Source organism: Aulostomus chinensis, chromosome 18 (assembly GCF_037954235.1).
Source record: "Aulostomus chinensis isolate RoL2024-O1b breed Wild chromosome 18, RoL_Achi_v1.0, whole genome shotgun sequence".
In the NCBI taxonomy this organism is placed as follows: Eukaryota; Metazoa; Chordata; class Actinopteri; order Syngnathiformes; family Aulostomidae; genus Aulostomus; species Aulostomus chinensis.
This window is the reverse complement of record NC_141337.1, coordinates 8417298-8442135: the sequence shown is the minus strand read 5'-3', so window position 1 is coordinate 8442135 and position 24838 is coordinate 8417298. Positions and strand designations below refer to the sequence as shown.

Sequence of the window (24838 nt, the reverse complement as noted above, 5' to 3'; positions counted from 1 at the left end):
ACCTGGACATAGAGGTGTCCACTTGTGATCGGATCACTCATGTTAACGCCAGTACTCAACAGGGTCTGAGTGTAGTGTGGCCATGTTTCTCCACTAAAGGAGAACGACAGAGGACAGTGGTAATTGGCTCTTCTTTGTCACCTCAGACAGACGGGACTTTGCATCATAGAGGGATCAGCTTCCAATTTTCTGAGCCGTGCCATTCTTCAGATGCAATCAACAACGTTTCTTTCCAAACACGGGGAGGGAAAATGCAAGTCAGCAGCTATTTAATCATCCCTTTGATTGCCTCGTGGAGAGAGAACAAGCTCCCTTGTGCAGTCAGAGGGAAACAGACAAGGTTAGAATGCATGAAGAGGAGAAAGCAAAAAAATAACTAAGCAATGCTACCATGACCTCTATGGAAGATACAACACACAACAACAACAAGCTAATTTGATCGTAAACGAACAAATGAAAGGCATATTCGGAGGGGGCCGAGCTGATTGCAGCTAATACCGACTGAAAGGCAGGTGAAGTGAGGGCAGAGGAGTCTGGAGAAGAACACGTGATGGCACTTGAAAGGCTGTGAAGAGACGATTCCCGCTAATTGTTAGAAACGTAGCTAAATTCTTATCTGCGATTGTGGTGGAAAAGTGCTCCATTAATTCTTTCACAAGGTAAACTTTTTAAAAAAGCACTGAGCAGGGAGAAGGGCATAGAGGGAGTCTTCCGCATCTGCATGGTTGGTTGGATATTTTCATATCTTTCTCACCTGTAAAAGAAAAGAAAAAACAGCAGAGAGAGTAGAAGAGACAGAACAGAATGATAAAATACTGAGGCAGACTGATGGAAAGAGCAAAAATAGAAGACAGTGAGAAATAAGACAATGGATGAAGATTAAAGACCCTGGAGTGAGAAACTGGAAACAAGAGAAATGCAAAATGCTAGAAGATTAAAAGAGATGAAAACAGGTGAGTGTGAGAGATAATAAGCAAATAGAGAATGAATGATGAGAAGGAGAGGCAGAGAAGAAGAGCGAACGAGGTTAGCAGCTTGCCGTCGGACTGCACCTGAGGAAAAAGCAGAGAACCACCCGTTTCCCCTCGCTTGATCATTCAAACAGCTCTTGCCACCCCCACCCCCCGACACAAACACCCTCAAATGTCCCACCACCCCAATTCTGCTTCAGCCCAGCGGAGGGGAGCACCACTGCTTTCTCCCCTCCAGCCAGGTGCTCCTGCACAGTGAAGGGATCAATGCTGAGAGTAATAATACATGAGAGGGAGGAGGAGGAGGGGGGAGGGCGGGGGACTGAGCGGAGATTTTCACATGAGCGAGGATCATCACAACACCATATAATCCTTGCTGTGTCTGCTCCTTTGGCTGTGTGACTGCACTCTTGTTTGAGTGTGTGTGTGTGTGTGTGTGTGTGTGTGCGTGCGTGTGTGTGTGTGCGTGCGTGTGTGCATACGTGCACGCGCTCGCTCAAAGGAAGTCAGATGGTGAGAGAAAGACAGCAACTGTGTGTGTGTGTGTGTGTGTGTGTGTCCCTTATTCTGCAAGGGTGAGGCAGACTTTCCGTGTGTGTATCGGCAACCGTGCGTGTGTGTGTCCCTTATTCTGCAAGGGTGAGACAGACTTTCCGTGTGTGTATCGGCAACCGTGCATGTGTGTGTGTGTATGTGTGTGTGTATGTGTGTCACACCTGCCACGGAGCTCTGAGCAGCGCCGTAAGGAAAGCAGTCGTTACCATGGGGACGTTCAAATGTGTGGCACTCTAAGTCATGTGGTCTAAAATAAGCTGTTTGCTGTATGTGTTAACATTCCTATTGTGAGATGTGGCACACACACAACGCCCTCCCACCACCCAGTCTCACTGTGCCCAATTTTTATTTTGATTGGAAATCAAGGGGGCAGCAAATGTGTTTGGCACCAGATAAAGGCAGCGCTGTGCTCCTGGGTCAGCCAGTGTGTGCAGACGGGCAGTGTGTGTTACATCCCGGTGATCTCCAATAAGAGCTGACCCTGTGTTTGCAGTGGGTGCGCCTGATATCAGACCCTGTGTTTGTGAAGCACTTTGCCCCATGTGAAAATCCCTCTCAGACACTGGTGCGTCACTCTGTTGATGAAGAAAAAAAGGGTTTAGTGCTCGGTTTGAGTGTGTATGTGTATTAGTGTGTGTGTGTGTGTGTGTGTGTATTAGTGTGTGTGTGTGTGTGTGTGTGTGTGTGTGTGTGTGTGTGTGTGTGTGTGTGTGTGTGTGTGTGTGAGAGCAAAAGAAGAAAGAGTAGAAGAGGGTGACTGTCTTGTTTTGTTGGAGTGGACAAAAAAAAGCCAGAGAGAGGAAGTATGCACGTTGGAGTATCAGAATGTTTGTCGAGGTTTTTTTTTTTCTTAAGGGATTGACTTGGGGGGTAGGAGGTTCAGGTGAGAGGTGGGGGGGGGGTAGAAGGAGGGATGGGAGGGGTTTGAATGGGGTGAAGGGGGTGACAAGATCTTAGTACTCACTGTAGGGAACACACTCGTACTGGATTTCCAAGTACTTGTAAGTCCCTGGGCAGGGGTCTGGGAACACATCCGACCCTGCTACCACCACACACTGGGTGCGGTTATTACACCTGGGAGATGAGACAGTCATAAGAAGAGAGAAAAAAAGAGAGTGAGAGAGAGGGGAGGAAGTCAGTGACTGTAGTCCCATTGTATGAAAGACAAAGAGAAGGTGGTACAAAAACATCTTCGGGGTCTAAAAGATAGAAAGTACGGTGGGGAAGAGAGTAATTTCACACTAGACTAGATCATGTGACAGCTGCACCCGAGGGGAGGTGGGAAACAGCAAGGGAGGGAGGGTGGAGGAAGGAGAAAATGAAGGAGGGAGGGAGGGAAGAAGCAGAGAGAGGGCGAGTGACGTAAGAGGCCCCACTCCTGAGGGATTGTGAGTGAGAGCAATTAGAGGTGAGAGAACAGTGAAGGACAAGGGGGGCTAAGGCAAATACTCTACACCACACGCACAGGGAAAACATTCATATGCACACATTATCTACATCTAAAGCACATGCTGCATGCCTTCTCACGTTTGCACACCCCGAGAAATACACGCACACGCACGCACGCACGCACACGCACACACACACAGGCACAGAAGGCAAAATACACATACTCACTTATTCTCAACACATAATCCTTCTCTATCCAGCTCTTAGCATTTCTCCCATGTTGTCTCTTTCTCTCTTTCCCTTCACATCTCAAATCTCTGTTGCATTCACTCTATCATCCCATCATGTTTAGCAGTCTCTCTCCTTCCTTTACCCCCTTCATTTCTCTCCTCCACCCCCTGCCACTTCTCTCTCTCACTCCCCAAGCTAGCACCCCGTGCCTCCATTACATGCGTGATGGATAGCTGGGAGAGGGCTTCCATTGATCTGAGCTCAGAGGAAGCAGATGCTGAGCGCAAACACAGAGAGCAGCTGTAGGGAAGCCTGACACAATCCAAAACACACACACACACACACACGCACGCACGCACGCACGCAGGCAGGCACGCATGCACACACACAGTACACAACATGCATGTCAAAAATGCACAACAATGCTGACTTCTGTATTCCACACATGATATAAACACCTCAGGTGAGAAAGCAGGAGATTCTGAACAAATTACATTTTGAAATTGTATCTTGTTTTCTCAGACTCATACACAAACAGATCGATAGTTACCTTTGTGACATAATCTTGAAGGCATCGGGCAGGTAGCACTGCACATTCTCCATCTGGAAGGGGTCTGCGTCACAGATCTTGTCATCGGTGCGGCCATAGTTAGCCGTCTCAATCATGATGACATCACTTCCAGGGCAGCGCAGCTCGATGGGGTATCCTTCGCATGCCAGCTCTCGACGCATCAAGCCAAAGGGCATCATTGACCGGCTCAGAGCTGGAGAGGAAGAGGAGTTATTGATAATTAAAAGGACCTTAATACTTTTAATAGGCACTTCATTAATGAACCACATTATATAAATATGATCTGCAGCACAGAGGAGCCAACTGAGTGACTCCTATTCGTACTCGTCAAACTCAAATGAGGCCGTGTTTTAATATTTCAGTAATGCTGATGCACGGACTCGGTTGTCACATTGGAACACTTCAGATCACATATTGGCACCAAGGATTTGCAGCCAAACCAGCTTTTCCAATGAGATACTGCACCACTTGTGAAACAAACTGTGAGAGTTTCAAATGTTAACAAACTCCTACACACAGCAGGTCTTCTGGGAGGAAATGTATCCTTCCCAGCATCCTTTAGTCTATTCCACCTTGTTGTCATACGAGGATTCGTGCTAAAAGAGAGCGGAAGCGATGGCAAAATAAGACAGAGGGGAGAGATGGGGAACACACACACACACACACACACACACACACACACACACACACAAATTCCCCTCTCATTTTGGTACAACATTTGTACTCTCACGGCTGTTGCTCAGCTGTTTGAGATGCTTGTCAAAGTAGTGTGGCTAGCAGCAGGGCTCTGTGTGGAGAAGAGTCAGCAGGGACAGCGGGGCACTCAGGGTTAATCACCGAGCCAGGCTGAGAGGCCTGAAAGAGGGGTACAAAGAGGCGCTGAGAGAGAGGGAGAGAAAGATTGTTGCTCTCACTTCACTGCAACTGCGAGCTTTTCTTGCAACAGTCAGCCTCAAACCGAAAAAGCAAAAAAAATGTGCTGATGGCTGTCGGGGCAGGCAAACAGAATAACAACAGGTGGGGTGAGTGATCTGGCGGTAAAGTTCCTTGTGGTGTTCAAGAACCTTTCCCTGCACTCTACCAGGCAGCGTGAGCCGCTGTCCATGGTCCTGAACTTACAAAGGTTTTCAGAGAGGAACAGCATGCAATACATGGTGGAATTGAACTAGACACTGCTAAACTGGTAGGAATGGAGGCACAGGGGTTTGACATGGCACATATCAAGCTGATGTTGAGCAATAAAACAGGCTAGAATTTAGAAGTTCTTCCTGCACAGCAAGCCCCCATCCCTTCCAGACAGGCTAATCAGCAGATGAGGACACTGAGCCAGACCCTGTTCCCCGCTGCTGTTAGTGGTGAAAGCTACTTTAACAGGACTGTTTTCTCTCCCTGACACCGAGCTAGTGCCGCTTAGGTTTCAGTTGTCGTCCATTCAGGAGGACTGCCCATTTGGGTCAGTGTCAATGTCAGTCATCGCAGACATGCTCTGCAGTGGTTTGCTACATGATTCACTGCCATTGGACTTGCTCATATTTCTAAATGCCACCCATTGATGCAGCGGGGACTTGAGTTCAGTTGTGTAACTAACGCCATTAAGGCTGAATGACTAGCACACAGACTTTCAAATCTTTTATGCCTCGCCAGCATGCACCGCCACTGCCAAATCACAAAGACCTAGATGCAAAAGCGCATACTAATTAAAGCACACAGAGATGCAAACAGCAGGCGAGACTAGACAACCAAGTCCACACATGAACGTATAAAAAAAACACACACAAAAACACACACACACACTAGTAAATTAACGCACACATGCTGACATGTAGGTGTGCACACATAGTTTCCTGCATGCACACAGAGTCCTGGTGTCACAGTGGGATTACAATACGCAGTGTCAGTGTGTGGCCTTGTTCTCTTAACTACCCTGTGGTGTAAGTACACAACAGTGTACAGCTGGCCAGAGATTAGAGCCACACAGCGAGCTAAGGGGAGAGTAAAACTGAAGGGGCTGACAGGAGTGATAACAGTCCACTCACACTGTGGCCTGACACCACAGGAACATTAGCCGCCACTGGAGGGGGCAGATCGCATGTTAAACACACTTTATATAGTAAATATAACTGCCATGATCCCTGATACAACAGTTTAAGGACTGAGCCAGACCAGACCAAGCAGTGTGTTGGTTTAATTATGGGACTTTTAGTTGTGTTAGGGCTATGCTATAAAACTAAAACCATTTCTGTTCTGTTTTTGATTGATAATGGGCCATTTCATCGCTGGAGCTTATCTGCTTGTGTTTGTGTAAATAATTCCAGTTCAATACATCTCTGTTATGTCGGCTGCTGTATATCATCTGCTGCTCGCTGACTAGAATGTGACATGTAAGGGTTTACTTTGTCAAACTGAGGCAACAGTCCAATTTTAGGCAGGAAATGATGAATGAACCACTCCATCACCTATTTTCAGGTATTTCTTTTTTTATTTCAGCCACTATATATTTAGTCATAATTGAGCTTTACACTTCCATGATGCCAGGATAACAAGCCGGTTCCTGGCACGACTGCAAATCGCTATCTATGTCGTATTGTATTCTATTTCACACAACATATTTCACACCTACGCACCAACTGTTAGACAAGGTCCAGGTTTCAGGTAAGTCTCACAACGTAACACGGCGGGGTGCATCTTGATTTTTTTGAATGGCACATTCACAGACTAACACGGAACTCACCTTCAGGGACTTATTGTGAGAAAGATAGTATATGTGTGTGTTTGTGTGCGTGTTTGTGTGTGTCAGCCAGATGGCCTAAGGCCTAGCTGGAGCTGTGGCTGGCTCTGAGCTGAGATGAGATGAGCAGAGGATAAGCTTGGACTGGCCATGGGCTACGATTGTCCTTCACTCTGCAGGAATCCATTAAGGTTTCAGGGTCTCAGTCAACAAACACACAGACACACACACACACACACACACAAACAAACACACACAAACATCCATTTATTGGTGCCTGTCATAATAGCCAGATGATAAAGTGTCCTCCTCAGCAGCAGCCATATGTATAGGTGGATCTAATCCCCAAGTGAGATTATGACTCATCTCCTGTAGTATGTAAAACGGTGTTAATACGCGTCATGTGCAAGTTATGGTGACCAATCCTAACACACTTTACTAATCTAATAATCATATGAGCTGATCTGTGTAGATATAATGTCGATCCAGAGACAAACATATATAGACGGGCTCTGGTCTTACTACAGGGCAGCTGGTGTGCAAGGATGAACTGTTTGGCTTCATGATAGATGCTCCACATAAATTAGGAGAGCCTATTGGATTTGAGTCGTTATCCGCACACAGTAATTAAGGCCTGAGGGTGGACACTCTGACGAGATAATCATTATACACACCAGTATTCATTTTTTTTCTCTACCAAGAGAGTCATCTGCATTGTCTCATACACAAACACAAACGTTTTCAAAGATGTCAGGCGGGATGCTTAATGTTGATTCGAAGCTTGCGCATTAACAGCATATTCATTTTTGAAATATTCCAATAATCACTACACTTTATAGCAGTAGATATTCAACTTTGGCTCTTTCATGGCACCAAAACATTATTATATATTTGTCAGTGCTGAACATCAGTACCTAATTTAGTCCCATCAGCACCAGTGAGCCAATTGACATGAAACATTTTTACCATGATAAAATAACGATGTCAGCGATTGGCTGTCTAACATTTCATATTGTGGAGTATGCCAGAAACAAACCCAGCAGAGACGAGTTGGGTGCATTTGTGTGTGTGTGTGTGTGTGTGTGTGTGTGTGTGTGTGTGTGTGTGTGTGTGTGTGTGTGTGTTTAAAATTAATTGGCCACAACAGCGCATAAATTATGACAAAGGAATCCAAAGTGCAGCTTTGAACAGGTTATGTTTAGTTTAGCAAATACAGAAGTGGTCTGTAACCTGAGAGAGCAGGCATGTTGATGCAGCACTGACTTTGTATCTTTGCCCTCATGAACTCTAATATTTCTGTGGGAGTTGCAGTGCTGCACTCATTTATGTATTCAAAAGTGATAACTTCATGATAAAAAGGATTTTATGTTGCGAAACCTTGAAAGGAAGTTTAGAAATAAAATTCTTGAAGTATAAACTAAGAAAAGTACCATTTACAGTCTACATGGAGTTGCATAAGAGCATTTTATAATAAGGGTTAGTTGGTGCTTACTTAATTGTTACTTAATGGCATTACATTCCTTTCCTACTGTGTTTATGTTAACTTTATGGAATACTGCAAAGCTGGAGACCGTTAATAAAAGTTTGGTGATGCAAAAGTCTTGCTTGTTCCACACTCATACACAGTATAACTAAGCATTAATTCAACCGTTTGTACTGCTACAGAACCTCACTGAAGTCAAGGCATCAGTAGGACTTTCAAAATGTTTAGAATGAGCCTTCATATTACACATTGTTATAATAGATAGAAAATACCCATTCAAGTTATCTTCAGCTCTGAGAAACTCACCCGTGAAATATGATCAAACAAAAACTGACCTCAAGTACAACAGGACAGGAATACTTAATACAGAGATTTTCTGCGCGACAATAACGTAGGAACAGGCAAGACTGTTTTATTTAGTCTGAAATAACTCAAAATGTACAGAGAACAGTTACTTGTTTCCCAGCCGACACACACTACAACACTTGTAATACAGAATAAAATAATGAGCGGTGTATTTGTCCGCCTCCACAGCTCACATACTTACGACACCTCCGGACTGATAGTTTCACATACAGCTGATCGATCGTGCATCGTGCACTCACGCCTGCCTGTCGTGTTGCCGCACATTTTTTGAGAGGTAAATAAAAAGGTGTTGGTGATGTGACGAGTGGGAAAGAATTTGCAGGATTGTCCAGTCACAAAGAGAATATTCTGCTCTGTCAAATCCAGAGAGCAAAAGAGAGAGAGCGAGAGAGAGAGATGCACTCAGCTCTATAATGTGTTGATGTTGCCGGGCTACTACAAATAAATCAAAGGTTGAGAAACTCTGCGGTTAACTGATAGCTTCTGTCAAATATCTTCTATCAGCTGAGGCATGGTGTTCATTGCCACTTGAGTTCCGTGAAGGCTCTACCAGTTAATTCCATACTGTATGCAAATTCATACTTTCATAAAAATAAAATGGGGAGGGTATGTGGTTTATCATGATGAAGTTCAGCAGGCTGAAGATGTTGCAGCATGAATAGACAAAGATTTCTCTTTAAATAAACATTACCAACAGCGTCCCATCATCAGCAGTGCACTTTCAATCATAAACGCACTTTGATTTCAAACTCTCCGACAATTTGACCTTGGTCAGTGTTATCACAAACATTCTATAGTAATTTCCAGAAATAATTGAGTGAGATGGTTTAGCCTTGAAGCTAGCCAGACGCTGTGATAGTGATTCTGCAATTGAGTCACAATAGGAGATTATGCTGTTGGAGCTCTGTGACCCTAAGGCTGACTTGTTAGCTGGCTGGCTGACTGTCTTTCGGGGGCCGAAATGCGATCAGCCTCTCTTAGCCCCTCGGTTGGTTCCAGCAGTCATCTCCTAATGCTACTCATTAGCATAGCACTGAAGCATGGTGCCAGAGAACATTCATGCCAAGCAGTACTGGTAATTGAGAAATGACTGGGATGCTTTTAATATCTTTAACATGAACTTCCAGTAGCCTTGAGGCTAACAGGTTAGTTTTATCTTTTTCTCCTGTGACAGAAAATCAATTATACTGCATACGTCAATGTCACAATAAGCTAATTCAGGCCTTAATAAAGCTGGCAAAGAAAAACAAGTCATTTTACGCTCATTGGGCAAAACTGTGAGGTCTCAGTGATGGGAGTCCCTCCCTAGCTGAGAATCATCCCCACCAATTTCTCCAGCGCTTTATCAGCTTAGCGCTATATCTTAGTGACTCACTTAGCGATGCGAGTTAACGTAATGACTCGTTGGAGCATGGCCTGTCACCACAGACAAGCTGAGGCGATTCGGGCAGAGCTGTCTCATCCAGACAGCCTTCAAGCTGAGGAGTTGTGACAAAAGTGACATCCTAGACAAACCTAGAAGGCCTAACATGAAGATGCAGGGGCTATGGGATCTTGTGCTTGTGTGTGTGTGTGTGTGTGTGTGTGTGTGTGTGTGTGTGTGCGCGCGCGCGTGTGTGTGTGTGTGTGTGGGTGGGTGGGTGTTGAAGTGTTTGTGGGAGGAGGTAATGTTGGACTCACAGCTAGGATGCTATCTCATCTCCTGTGACTCCTCCGCCTGTCTCCTACAGGCAAAGAAGACAGCGGAGATGAGATGAGGAGCGACTGTGTGGGGAGTCACCAGCCACGCTATAAGGTCAGAACAAAAAGCAGCACCAACATGACATACATTCACAGTGATGGAGCCAAGTCATGCTCACACACAGAGGATGGAGGGGATAACAATACAAAAAGATAGAAACTATCAACTTAGATATTTGAAGAAGATGAAGAGCGTTCTTGAGGTCGCGATCATAAAACAAGTAAAGCAAACAGATGGTAGGAGAGGACCTGAGCACAGCTGCCTCTCACCCCCCAGCAGCCTGGGCCCCTAACTGAACTGAATTACAGCACAGCTCCCTAACATTACATCATTCATAAGAGAATTAAACCTGCCCCCACTGGGAGAGGGATACTCATGCAACACATACTCACACATTTGTAATGAGGCATACACAAACCAAAATTCTTGCGGGCAGACAAACATGAGCCCCGACCCTCATCCATCCTCAACCTCGAGAACTCTGTGTGTGTTGGCAAACTTTGCTGTGGGGGGAACTAGCAGGCATAGCTGAGAGATTAAGACAGGCAGTTAAAAAGCCACTGAGACACAGAGCAATACACACACAAACTTGAGGAGGGAGGCGAGACGGGACGTGCTCATACTGTCAAACCACTTCATTGCTAGCCCTGGCGCCTAATTATGCAATAAAAGCACCACAGTGGGGGGAAGCGGCGTAGCCCAAAAATAAAAATCAGCCTTAAGTATGAGACTCAACTGGTAAGATATCCTCCATTTCCCTGGGGAGGGGAGCTGTGCTACAGGCCCAATACAAGACTGTTCTGTTTCCAGCGCATAGCACAAGAGGCAGGCCAGCGACAGTGTGTCAGGCCTGGATTCATATAAACAACGGGGTGGAGTAAACTGCAGGTGCTGCAGGGAAACAGCCATGGGGATGAGGAGCAAATGGAGCTGAGATAGAGATGCACTGAGAGGAAAGTGAGGCAGACAGTTAGAAAGTAAAGAGAGGAAAGAAAAAAGCAGAGAGTGAGAGAGAGAGAGGGAGAGAGCGAGATGAAGTGTGGAAGAGGGAGACGGAGCACCATGCAGGGCCTGCTGTCAAAAAGATATGTGTGTGTGTGCATTTGGAAGAGTTGCGAGTCGCATCCAGAGACCTGTTAGGAAAGATGAGTGTCAAAAGAGTGTCCTGCCGCTGCATTAGACACGTAATTAACCTCTTTATACAGTATAAGCCAAAAGGCTGGGGCGTGTGGACGGCGTGTTTATCCTGGTTTGTGAGGGGGTCCTTTGACTCTGCATAATGTAATTTATAGTTCCTTTTCCAAATAGGGTGATGGCTAAAGTTCGCTTGCTTCTGGTGCCACCACTCCCTTCTCCACTGCACTTTAGTAGTGTGTGGGAAACTATAGTGATATCGTCCTCAAAACAACACCCTCGCCACGATCTGAAGGTGCAGGACAGAGTCCTAAAACCTTGAAGTAATTTAGCGATGTTGAACATCCAGTTAAAGTCCGCGGTTCCCACGAGCTTAAGATATTTTGAGTTTTTGTTCTAAATACGTCACGAGGTTCTGCACACGGGTGTCTTGAACACGCTGGTAAGCATAACAAGCGGGGAAAAAAATGTTACAAATGACGACAGTTGTTGATGCTTGACGACTTCCTCTGGTCAATCAGTGCACTGCAGTGTTGTCACATCATCTCAGTTTGCGTGGAACCTCAAAAAGCTCCTATGTGATACTATCATTTATGGGAAACTTTAAGAAGAGAAAAAGCAGTGTTGAGCTGGTAAGAGCAGCACATGTTAACAGTGTGCAGTATTTCCACCTTCACTTTCTGTCTATATAAATTCAAAACAGACTGGCAGTATAACGTGACTCAACCCTCTTATCTCTGTATGCCATCATGTTTACCTGTAATGCAGTAAACATGTGTTTTTCTTTTTCAACTCAACACCATCTTTCATTCAATTACATCCACCCACGAGCGCTCTCATTTACCCTCCCCTTCTTCCTTTCATGTCCTTATTTCTCCAGCGTGTCCTGACTGTTTACCTCCAGTTTTCTCCTCTCCCCTGCCCATCCCTTTCTGCTCTCTCGCTCCCTCTCGCCATTTTACCAGCCTCTGTACTCATCCCCCCCCTCTCTCCCTCTGTCGCTCTCTCTCTCTCTCTCTTCCCTCTCTTCCCTTTCCAACTATCTCAGCCAGCCGTAAGCTGCTGCTGGTAATTAGCAATCTGCAGTCCACAAAACACATGAGAAGCAAATGCACACATTCTCAAGCACATGACAGTCTACACACAAACACAAGAGTACTTCTACACAAACACACACATCAGCACTTGCAGATACACACCCACACACGCACACACACACACACACACACACACACACACACACACACACACACACACACACACACACACACACACAAAGTCCTTCATGGCTCCAAAGCCTCAAAGTTATGCTGTTAGGCCCCAAAGGAAAGAGGCAGCTATCACACGCCTGCACAAACAGGAACACAGTCCACAACCCTTTATGTAGGAACTTGTTTGCAGTACACAAATCAATGTACACAAACTAACATACTCCAATAGACAACTACAAGCAGACACAAACAAAATGGGTGCAAATGACGCACACTAACACTATGAACAAATGAATAAACAAAAAGGCCCAGACCCTGTATACAAGCAGAGACACATGAGAGAGGCCTGCGTCATCTTCAAAGGGAGGTTTGAAAGAACACACCGCCACTCCGCCCTGGCCTCTCCCTCCTTCTCCTGCCTTCCCCTGACTCCCAATATATGTTCAAAGGCCATCCATTAACCTTTCACTCACACAGGCCTCTCTGTGATCTACTGCTCTAAGCCAAGGGCTTTGAAGAGCACAGCAACCCCCAGCACCGGGGATGGGGAGCAATGGAGGTAGGTAGCAAATGAGAAAGGAGTGAGAGAAGAAGAAATAGGGAAAAGGAAAAGAGGAAGTGACAATGATAAGAGATGTGCATTTACAGAAAACAGCCAGAGGGTATAACGAAAGGAAAATAGAGCCAGGGGAGTGATAGTGAAGGTTGGAGAAGAAGAAGATGTTGGTAAGAGAAGGAAGGCAAGTAAAATGGAGGACTGCTCAGGGATGGGGGGAGGACATTAGGATGTACGGAGAGGGAGTAATAGCTGAGGTGTTTAGGGAGAAGAAAGCAGAGATTGGATGGGAATGAGAGGCGAGTGTTAGAGAAAAGCACCGACTGTTGCTAATAGGATGGGGAGGCAACGAAAGCTTGAAAACACACACCAGAGGCAAAGTGAGAGAAACAGGGGGAGATGCGGGCTTTACAGCACTTATTTATTGCAAAATCCAAATAAGATGTAGAATTACCATGAGCTGCTAAGTTAGTGTCAGTTTGTGGTTTTCAGCCACTAGAAAATTCAAAGGGTAGTTTCCAGACCAGTGTTTGGCCTAATTCTCCTCACATGCAACCAGGTGCAACAGGTTAGAAGAGAAGATTAAAACCTGATAAAAGTAAAATTATCAGCAGGAAGAAAAGAAATTCTGATGTTATGTAAAAAAAGAAATAGTGCTGCAAATATTTCTTCCAAAAGTTTGGATGCTAACCCACAGAAGACCAGAGGCGACTTCAAATGACTCAAATTACTTGAAAGTGGAAACACAATTACACAATTGCATTATAAGGGGGGATGATGAGGGGAAAAGTTAATGAGTGATGAGGAGCGAAGAGGAAAGAAGAGGAAACGAGATGTAAACAAATTGTGTAGAGATGAACGTGTGGAGGAGAGAGGAGGGAAGGAGGGGAGAGGTGCCTGCAGCAGGTATAAGAAAACGCAATATTATATATCTAATCTTGTCTCTTGCATCTTACTCTTGCGATCAGAATTACATTTTTCATCTTTTATTCTGTCAGTGAAGGACATTTGCATGTATAAATGAGATAAATTCCAGATGTAGAAAGTGCTGTGAGATAATCATATACTGTGTGCTGTTTATCTTATTACGCTTTTTCTGAAGGAGTCTTCCTAAAGAAATCTAATTTAATTTGAGTGCATAAACATGTACTACTGAGTACATGTTTATGCATAATATCCAACTCAGATTATTGGGGACCACATTTACTTGATATTATCGAGGGTCCTTGATTTGCAATTGAAGCAAAACAGATTATTATGGGATGGACTCAACTATAGCACTCCTGTCAGCAAAATATTCATTATGTGAACTCTCCTTCAGCTGAGTGCCTTCCTGTGTTATACAAATTAAAAAATAGTAACTTCAGACAATTTGTTTGCCTTTTTTGGGGGCGGCAGCTGTTACAGTTAGCCAGCTTCCACAACTGTAGAGTTATAAATTCAGAATGATGAGATTTTGAGTGAGCAACTGCATAGAGAATAGGATGTTTATTTCCCCGAGCAACTGTCATGACTTGCCCAAATGATGGACATATATTCAGGTATTCAGTTATCGAAAAGTAGTGCATATTACGGAAGTAAATGGGGAGGGGGGGGTTAATCTGCTCCCCTGGAGAAATTGCCGCCCCATATGTTTGGGCTAAGCTCAGAATCTTCACATGGTCAGGCTCCACCCTTGAAATGAAAATGAAAATGGAAAAGCTGCTTGACATTTCACATTCAAATTCGTATCCCGCTGTGCAGTGGACTATATACATCTGTTGAATCTAATTTGAAAATAAAAGGGAATATACTCCTGAAAACACAGCTTTTTGATGGAGGTACTGACAGACCTGTGGCTGTCTGGTTATCATTTAAAAAAGGTGGAGCAAACATCAGGTATGTACAGTCATTAACTGCAATTTTTTAGACACATTTCTACAACCCTTCACCTGTTTGATTATGTCAAGAAACAGCCATCTCCATAAATCTAGATTAGATACATCTCTGGAGGCATCCCTGATATCCAAGAATATGAGATCAGGAAAGGAAATTAAACATTCCATTCATTAAATCATTATGTAGCGTGAATGGCAGCATGTTTCAGGCTACTGGGTCGTAATCATGGTAAAACAAGGACAGTCTTTCCATAAAACTGCTTTACAACACTCTGCAATACTTAGATAATATGAACTCTTTTTCAAGGTCCAACAACTTTCGATCCAGTTCCATTTTGTTTCAGTACAAATTCCGGGCTGGGGTGTGGAGCCAAGGAGACAGTGGTTAAACAAAGAGATGATAAAATTCTGTCTATAGAGCAGCCACAGTGGGCCTTTAATTTGAAATAGACACAGGAAGTGTTGAATTAATGCTGCAAATCAAAAAGGGCAAACAAGAGCAGATCAAACCCTTCACCTTTATGCTAGAGATGACCACACAGAGGAAATTAGAAATAAATCCACTCATCTTTACCAAATGCCCCACAGCCGAGTCCTGCTCTAGCTAATGTTGCACAATCCCACTTTCAAATAGTTGGGATTTTATATATCACTATATAAACCCAGTAGTGGACCAACTAAAATAAAAAAAGTGATAATCCACCACCTGTATGTTTGGAGTGTGAAGATCTTCCATATGGTACTTTTATATATATGCATACCACAAGTATTTCATAAGTATTTCTGTGGTTTTGCAATTTACGTCAAGAGAAATTAAGGCCACCGGTTGTGGTTATTTAATGAAAAATACGAATTTCCCCTCAGGGACACTGATATCAAGCAGCCTGTTACTGGCCTCTGTAAGAGCTGCATGAAATAACTTAAAGTTAAATAAAGTTAAATATTCACTCCTTTATTTTTTGCTATTATTTATGGAGTGACCTTAGCAAGACCACCCTTTTTTTTTTCCTGCATGAAACCAAGAGAACTTTTATTTCTGATGTGGGAGTGACTTCGCCCTGCAAAATCTTACGGTGTGACACGCAACAACCTGTCACTTCTGCGTAAGATTTCCTGCCAGTGTTCTCACCAGTAAGCCGAAATTTTCCAGTGATAAATTAACAAGGTCTTGTCCTTTCTCACGGGCGCCTCGCTAAACAAAATTCATAAACAATTTGCTAAAAAAAAAAAAAAAGGTGAATATTTAACCATAAATAATTATCTCATGCAGCTTTAATCTGAGCAGAAGCTTGAGGACACGTATAATGTAACTCTGGTGGGAAATGTACAAAAATGATAAAGAAAATAAAGTTCAAGGCACCAGATATGATTAATAAGACATAAATTAGTCCAACATAACCCTAACAGCAGCAGAGCTTGAATGCAGAGTAGTGAAGTGTCACCTCACTGTGACGTGAATAGCATGTACAGCCTCAGTCCTCACTCTTTCAGATGTATTTGCTGGCTACAACAGAATCCACAAAACAATATTAAGGTTATGCGATGCAGCATTCAACAAATTATACAACAAGAAGTCAACTGCACATAACAAGGTTAATAGCAACGCTCTTTATTGCCTCCCCTGGCAATATTATTGCAACCAGCCTGTCAGAGAATCAATTCTTATGAATAAGTGAGTAGGTCGCAGTTTTGAAATTAGCATTTTATATTATTGTAGCATTGTAGTATTGCAGGACTGGAAGTCTACTGCTCGATTCAATATTGGTTCACTCAGAATATTACAGAGGGTTGAGCAACATTTAGACCCAAAATAACAGCAAGCTCAGTCATAAAAAAGCATCTGGCTTGCAAAGACCTAATGAATTCTTCATGCAGGCCTCAATGAAAAATAACTTTCAACCCATGCATCAGAGAGAGCAGTGGGATCAGTCCCTGTTCGGACATTTGGTCATCGTCCACAGACACTCGAGAGGTTAAAATACTTAGCTGAGAAGAGTTTTACAAATGTTTCCCCCTCCTTAAATGAGACCAATTATGTTTATTTGTAGATTTAATGTTTATTCTGGGACTCCACAACTCTCAAAAACATACAAAAATCTTTTTTTTTTTTTTTTTTTTTTTTTAATTTAACTGATTCTTATAGTTTGTGCTCTGTCTGAAAAAAGCTCCTGTCTCTTTAAGGCCCACTTTCCTAAAATCCCACTTTTCTCATATGGGACAACTTGACCTGGGATGTTCACGAATAAAGATATAGTTCTTTCCATTGGCTGCAGCAGACCAATTTCAGAGGACTTTCTTTTATGTTTTTATTCTTCTTTATATGTTGTTAGATACACACAACGCATTCTCATTAAAACTTTGTCTGATATCCTTAAATCTTACGCAAGTGCAGCGAAACAAGAGAGCCGCACCTGCGTAACACCTGCAGTGAGAACCTCAAACTAAATGCTGAATGTTCCTATTATTCTCAGTGGAAAATGCAATATTCTAAGATAGATGTGACAAGGCTGTGGGTAAGGTCTGGTAAGTAAGGGCACAAAACTTTGTTCGGAGCCTTTAAGTTTGTGTTTAAGCAGAAATGGAAGTGGACGCAAATATCTAACTACAGTATCTAACGATTTAAACTGTCATGTTAAAAATAAACACCTGCTTTAGTCGCCAGAATAGTCCTGGCGTGTAGCTCCTGGCTCATTATTACGTACACAAAGCACATACTAGTAACAGTGCATTCCTTTTCCCACAAAGACTGAATGTGAACTGCCTGATAAAAAATTCCTGGAGGCTGGACTTTAGTAGAGGCAAGCAACCCATTGAGTGTTCGGACTCTCTGAGTCTTTACGGTATTTTGGTGACCAAGGCCCAGGTGGAAAATTCATTAAAATGAAGCAGCACAAAAACTATCCATTCATCCATCCATCTTCTTCCACTTATCCTGTTAAGGGGGGGGGGGGGTGGGGCCTATCCCAGCTGCCTTCAGGCGAGAGGCAGGGTTCACCCTGGACAGGTCACCAGACCATCACAGGACCAACACATAGAGACAAACAACCATTCACACTGACAGTCACACCTACGGTCAATTTAGAGTATCAATCAGCCTCGTCCCCTCTTGATGTCTTTGGACTGTGGGAGGAAGCTGGAGTACCAGAGAGAACCCACACAGGCACAGGGAGAACATGCAGACTCCACACAGAAAGATTCCATGCCTGAACCAGGATCCGTCTTGCTGCACCACTGTACCGCCTTGCACAAAAACTATTTTGGTTGAAATGTTGGTTCATTCACTTCCATTGATTCTCCACCTGTAAGCAGTAGGAGGTGCATCGATACAAGTAAGTGTGAATAGAACAAGTAGTAGTAGAAGTAGTCGTAAAATATGATTTCATACGCTGGAACAATCACATGTTGTTCAAACGCACTTGAAATAACATTTATCATGCTGTTTGCGGTCATTGTGCTTGATCCTCTAGCTGTGAGGGCCACTATGACTGAATTAAAAGACAAGGACTCATTCACACACACACACACACACACACACACACACACACACACACACACACACACACACACGCACACACACACACACGCACACACGCACACACGCACACACACACACAGCATATATTCCACTTCATCAAGCTGGTTTGTGCTGAAGGTGCTTATCCGACATACAGTAGAACCAAAACATCAGGTACGCTGCCCTTGTTAAAACAGGCTATTCTGTGGCTTGTTGTTGTACATCCATGTTGCCCAGGGCCAACTAATCAACATTTTATTTTCAATATCAGGGTTGGTGCCAGAGCATATGGAGCAGACGGCCAATCAGCTTTGACAAGGGGGCATTTTGCTCATCTCACATTGCTTTTATTGTGTGCATAAATTAATGTTATCATGTTTCATAACAAACACACACACACACACACACACACACACACACCCTAAACCAGAGGTTATAAACTAAGGTACACAGGGGAAAAACATATTAAATATTTTACACGTGATACAGTTCTGCAAGAAGCTCCATAAAAATAATCAATTTGCTCAATGTTTTTTAGGATTAAAATGTCCTATAAATCAGGCCATGAATGATCTATTAACAAACGCCTCTATAAAACCCTGTAGAATGGAATAAAATTGGAAAAGGCCTTGTAAATGACTACAGAAGTTGAGCTTTTAGACAAATCATGCGTTTATTTTAAATGTTTGCACAAAGCATACTGATTCAAAGACATGACCACTGTATTAATGAACACTCCCCTAAGTTTTAAGCAATGGCACATTTCTTAGTATTTTGTATAACCTCATTTTTATGACCATGTAATGCAAGACTTAGCGTTCAGCTGCAAAAAGAAAGAATGCCTTATCTATTAGATTTTTATTCTAGATCATGTCAAAGAGGATTATCGAACAACAGCCACCTGGTCACCGTGGACAGTCGGTAGTGTTTTTTCCATAGATCGGCCCCAGTCCCTTGACGGGGATCACCACAGAGGAAGACCCGGGACAAAAAATAAAGTGGATTTTGGACATTAAAAACAGCCACAATTACAAAAATTTCAAACACTTTTTATTTGTTTAGTTAAGGAAGCAGGAGAGCAGATTCATAGGTGCCTATATGAACTCATCAGTCACCTCTGAGTGCAACATATTGTCAACTTCTTTCAATTTGTTTTGTATCAAAAGTTAGCTGATACCAGGAGGACATTGACACCCCCCCCCTTTTTTTGCTCCTTTTTTTTTTAGTTCCAAGGAGGTGTAAGGGTTACTTCTCAAGTCTGACTTGCATTCACTCCTCTGCTCTAAAATCATCTGGGCTCCATCAGCCGTTTGACCCTGGCAGCAGCAGTGCGCTAACTTCACCTCGGTAGCTGCGGAGAGTCTGTGTGTCAGGAGGATCAGGTGCAGCGGTAACTGAGCTAATATTAGCAGAAACACAGAGCTCGAGTTTCACTGCCATGACTTATGGCCGACACGGGTGCTGTTCCAAAATCATTTCTTATGTCCATATTTGTTTACCGCCAAGAAAATGTCTAAATTTGTGTCATCCAACTTAAATCTTTATGTAACTAGAACTATAATTCAAGCTTTTAAACGACTGGCTGTAAGGCTGCTACTGTCTGTAATGTAAACTATGTGAGTCCAGGCTGGAGTGACTATAGGATGACCTGAATGACCCCCTCCCATAATGCAGGCACTGATCAATTCGTAGTCAATTTGTTTTCCAACATGAACTGTATTAGTCCAGAGCAGTAACTAAACCTTGACTGAAATACTAGATCATCATAGTACTGTTTTGTAATTTTTTTTGTTAAAAATCAAGAAAGATGTATATATTTATGGATATAAAGATAAATATTCACCACATTCTTTGAAATATGACAGTGTGGTAGTGATTTAATCCTAGCAACAAAGTTATTTATCAAGTAATGTTTTTTTACAGTCTGAGCTGATTAATCATTGTGGGTTGTTTACAATGTTTTTTCACACTGATAAATTGAGGTTGCTGAATGGATGGACAGTGAGGACTGATGTGTCGAGGGGAACTTTGGGGTCAGATGATGGAGGGTGAACGCAACGGTTGGGTCTAGTCTGCCGAGCTCTAACAAACAAACGAAACTAAATATTGGAGATGCAGGTAGAAAAGAGGATGTGGAAGATCTGTAAGACACCGGGATGTTCAAACCCCAACATGAGAGTGACGCTGTAGAAGGTTTTGATAGAGGTGGAGCACTGAGGTGGTTGAAGGGAGCTTTACAGGTAATCTGAAATGCCAGTAATTCATCATATATGCATGTGTAATCTTCCAACCTGGCGAAAGCTAATAATGAATTGCTTTTACTCAAATGCAGTGTAGTGACTGTTAAGATTTCATAAGTTGTGAGTAAAAGCCAGGAAAACGCTTTTCACTCATGAGTAAGAACAAAGCCTGACAAAGACATTTGTCATTCGTGCGAGTCTTTACCTCAGAATGGCATAGCTACAGTTCTGGGGGAAAAGGAAGAGGGGAGGAAGAGGATGACGGGGGGAGGAGACGGAGGAGACAGATAAAAATGTCTGCGTGTGCACTAAAGGACCAGGGGCGTTTCCACGCGACTGATCTGAGAGCAAAGGCTTAAATACAGGGGAGATGAGATTCCACCAGTCAACTGCTACGAGGGTCTTGATATGAGTGGCGCGCACGCACACGCGCGCACACACACGCACACACGCACACACCCACCTGGGCATGTTAACACAGTCATGTAAACACAAATATACTCATGGAAATACCATGCACATGCTGCCTACAGTGTGAGCACACTTGCAAATTTACGGCTGTCACACGCATTAAATACCAAGAAGGCCCACAAATAGCCTTGTGATGGTCTGGGTGCCACCACGGTGAAATACAAGCATGCACACAGCAATGTTTGCACTTTACTAAATGAAAGCTCTGTGTCAGGGTTTCACAGCGTACGTGCTGCTGCCTGCAATGCTTGCCACATTGAGCAAGCCTAATGGGCTTTCAGAACAACATCAGTGTGTAGGAAGGGTTGTACATTATCGTGCTTTCTCTGGAATCCCATTCAGTTTTGTAAGGGTACGCGTGTCATTCTGCAAGCCAGCCAGGACAGACAGGTGGAGGCGGGGGTGGAGGGAGGGCATTTATGGCTTTATTTTCCAAGGTTAGTATGTTGATGAAAATCTTTTTGTTTCACTCAACCGCTGCATCTCATAGAGTAATGGAAAACTGCAGAATATTCACCGTGAGGTTTGTGTATACAACGCTGGCTCCAGAGGAAAATAAATGCATGAGTGTTAAGGGTAAACAGAATTTGCAGCCAGGAGTAGAATGAGGTTTAGAACATGGCACATTAGTCAGGACACTGAGGAGGAGCAGGGGTACACATTAGACTGTGAAGCCATGTGTGATGAACCTGCAGGTTGTTAAATGAGTTTTGATTAGCCTGAGAGTGAATTCAGACGCTCTCATCACATCAAAACTCTCCTTTATATTCTATCACCCTTGTTCTTTTCTGCCCCTCACACTTTATTAGAGATAAAACATTAGCTGGTACAAATATGAGCATTAAAAGGATGAGGGTGTGTATAAGCACGCATCTTCCTGCATGCCTGTGCGCCTGATTCCATTAGGCAAAATAAAATAAAATAAAAATAAAACTGTGCCTTTGCTTTGGGGCTGAATACAGAAAACAGTGAATTGATTATTAATGCATTATTAATATTCCCCAAGAGCCAGGTCACACACATACTTGTCTTACAAATACACACCTCCACACACACAAAGCAAAATAGCACCAGAGGCAAAATGTGTCTGATGGAACAGAGCATACGCCAATCTCACAAAAGCAGCCAAATTAAGACGGAAAAAAAACAGCACATACTCAAACCACAACACCTGGCCAATTAGAACATACGCAGCAGGAAAAGCAGTGCTGACGCAGGCATACAAAAACACCTTTAAAATTAATGCCCCCCCCCCCTCTTCATTCGACCTTTCCTGCTCCGTCACCAGCACCTCCCTGTGGCGACCGCACCTCTCCCTCATGCTCCTCCTCCTCCTCAACGTGCTAGCTGTCCATCACCCAGAGGCTTGCTGGCACAAAGCTGACTGAGAGCATGAAGCAGATGGCGCGCTGCTGCCTGTGTGTCAGGCCACTAGCAGGACACCCAGCAGTCCCTCCTTTGGCTCCTCTGCCTCCCCCTTGCAATCTCTGCACCTTCCCTCCTACACATCTTCCACCACACACACACAAACACACACACACACACACACACACACACACACACACATACACCCTCCAGCACCATCTCAACCAGGTCACCTGCTGCTAGGCGTACGACAGCTAGCACACACACTCATAAGAGCAAAAATGAAATATCTTGTGGTACACGGCGAGTTGAAGGGGGTCACACATATGGCGCCATTACATGCACGGATTCCCCTTCATACTGTTGCCACGCTCCAACTGCCATCAAGATGACAAGAAATGTTATTGACATTCACACATACACTCTCCACTTCCCTCACACTGACTCTCTCACTCTGAAGAGACAGTTTGGTTAATCAAGTGCAGCGTTTCTCGCTTGGTCAGCAAGTCAATATACTTACAACCTTCATCACGCAGCTAAGGTATAAATATTACATCCTCATTTGCAATAACCGGGTCAGGCCAGTTACAGGGCACAGTGAGACCAACGTATGTGTAACATTACTTGCTGCCTCCGTGAAGCAATTATATCATGCATTTTGTATATAGTGTACATGTAAATTAAAACTAGAGTATGTGACTTACTTATAAATGAATGTCCCTTATATCCAAGCCCTTGAGTTCACGCATTGCTCATTAAGCTTATCACATTAAGCTCGGTTGCACTTCACAGCACGAACAGCTTTTAAATTTTTGTGACTGTGGTTCATTCATTCCCTCGCTAGCGCTCCTATAGTGATGTGTTTCTGACCAGACCTGACGGTAGCTGCTAAGGGTATGAGTAACAAAGTACGGCTGAGAGTATGGCAGGGAAAAGAAAACCTGTGTTTCTGGAATGGATGCTGCCAAGCTCAAATGAAAGAATAAGGACAGCAATCGTCAACAAGGACAAACAGGGGGTACTTTTGTCGCTCTTCCTCACTTGAGAGCGCTTAAAGATGAGAAGTGTGTGAGGACAGAGACGGATGTTGTACTCCTGCCCTTGGACAGGTTGCAATTTGTAAAATATTTCAAGTAGAATATGCAGTCATTACATTTAATTCTACTACCCATGATACAAACGTGTCTTTTAACTGTTGAAATATTCTTTTATTGTAACTACTTCAGAACACGAGCCTCTGGACTTGCCAGACCTGTGCGTGTGTAATGTCAGCGAGCTTGTAAGCAAACTAGTTAGAGAGCCAGATAGCAACCTCGTTGGGGAGCCAGTTAGCGAGTTAGCTAGAGAGCTAGTTAGCAAGCTTGTTGGGGAGCTAGGGGTTTTGATAAAAAGGGTAATGGTTATGTCTCTTAAATTACAAAAAAAAGACAAATTCTGCACCAGTTACAAAGTCAAATTTACACTGCCTGAAACAATGTGCACTCAACAGAGACTCTCGCCAGTGAATACATAATTATAACTTCCATCCTTTTTGTTACAATTACACTCAAATCCAGAGGGGAGACAAAAGATATGCAATACAGCTCTAACTGATATAAACAGTAAAGTACTGCTCCAGATACATTGTAGCTGTTTGTAATGTGATGTCAGAACATTGTGGATTTATCACGTACCTTGTGAGGATGGGGTGATGTTACTGAAAGCCACAGCGCAGGTGAAGACTATCCAGACTGCAAGACCCATGCTGGAAGCTGACCAGGGGCCGGGCTAAAGCTTGGAGATGGTCAGCAGGCACAGGTGAGGTGGGGGTTGGGGGGGGGGCAATTCCTCAGCTTACACCCTCCCTGAGGGTGATCCTGCCAACAAAAAGGAGAAGAACACAGAGGTGAGTGTTTCTTTATAACTAGCATGTATCGTAAGAGTATGTGAGAGGAGAGGAGAGGAGAAGCTCCCCCAGTGGTGGTCAGGTAGAATGATCACACGAGGAGATCTGAGGCCATTTTGTGCAGCATGGGATGGCAACAGCTGTTGCCACAACACAACCAGCTCATCACTGCAGTCTTTGAACGCTTGATTGAATCAGACATGCTACATATGTTTTGGGGCTGTTAACTGCGCTATATTCAACATGTGAAAAAATACTTGTCTTCCTGTGCATGTGTGCCTGTGCGTGTGTGTGTGTGTGTGTGTGTGTGTGTGTGTGTGTGTGTGTATGTGTGTGTGTGTGTGTGAAGTGGTGACTCAGTCAGCAGTGCCGCAGGGCTCACACATATCATTTGCCTAATGAAATAAATCACAATCTGGAACTTTAGCTCAGATTTTTTGACAGTAAAGCCTGCTCTGCTCCTCTGGGGGCTGAAAGACAGAACACAGTGTGTGTGTGTGTGTGTGTGTGTGTGTGTGTGTGTGTGTGTGTGTGTGTGTGTGTGTGTGTG

At 43.7% G+C, this 24838-nt stretch overlaps 1 protein-coding gene across 8 annotated transcripts in view; it reads right to left on the bottom strand.

The window, feature by feature from the left end:
- The window catches only part of adgrl1a (adhesion G protein-coupled receptor L1a), a 142927-nt gene that overhangs the window by 43544 nt on the left and 74545 nt on the right, over positions 1 to 24838 (bottom strand). For all 8 annotated transcript variants that reach the window (XM_086186329.1, XM_086186335.1, XM_086186333.1 and 5 more), the window contains 3 exons: positions 24077 to 24259; positions 3697 to 3910; positions 2491 to 2600 (listed from right to left, as the gene is read on the bottom strand). In XM_086186329.1, the coding sequence (XP_086042455.1) occupies positions 2491 to 2600; positions 3697 to 3910; positions 24077 to 24146 (394 nt within the window). In that variant the 5' untranslated portion in view covers positions 24147 to 24259. The remainder of the gene's footprint in view (positions 1 to 2490; positions 2601 to 3696; positions 3911 to 24076; positions 24260 to 24838) is intronic.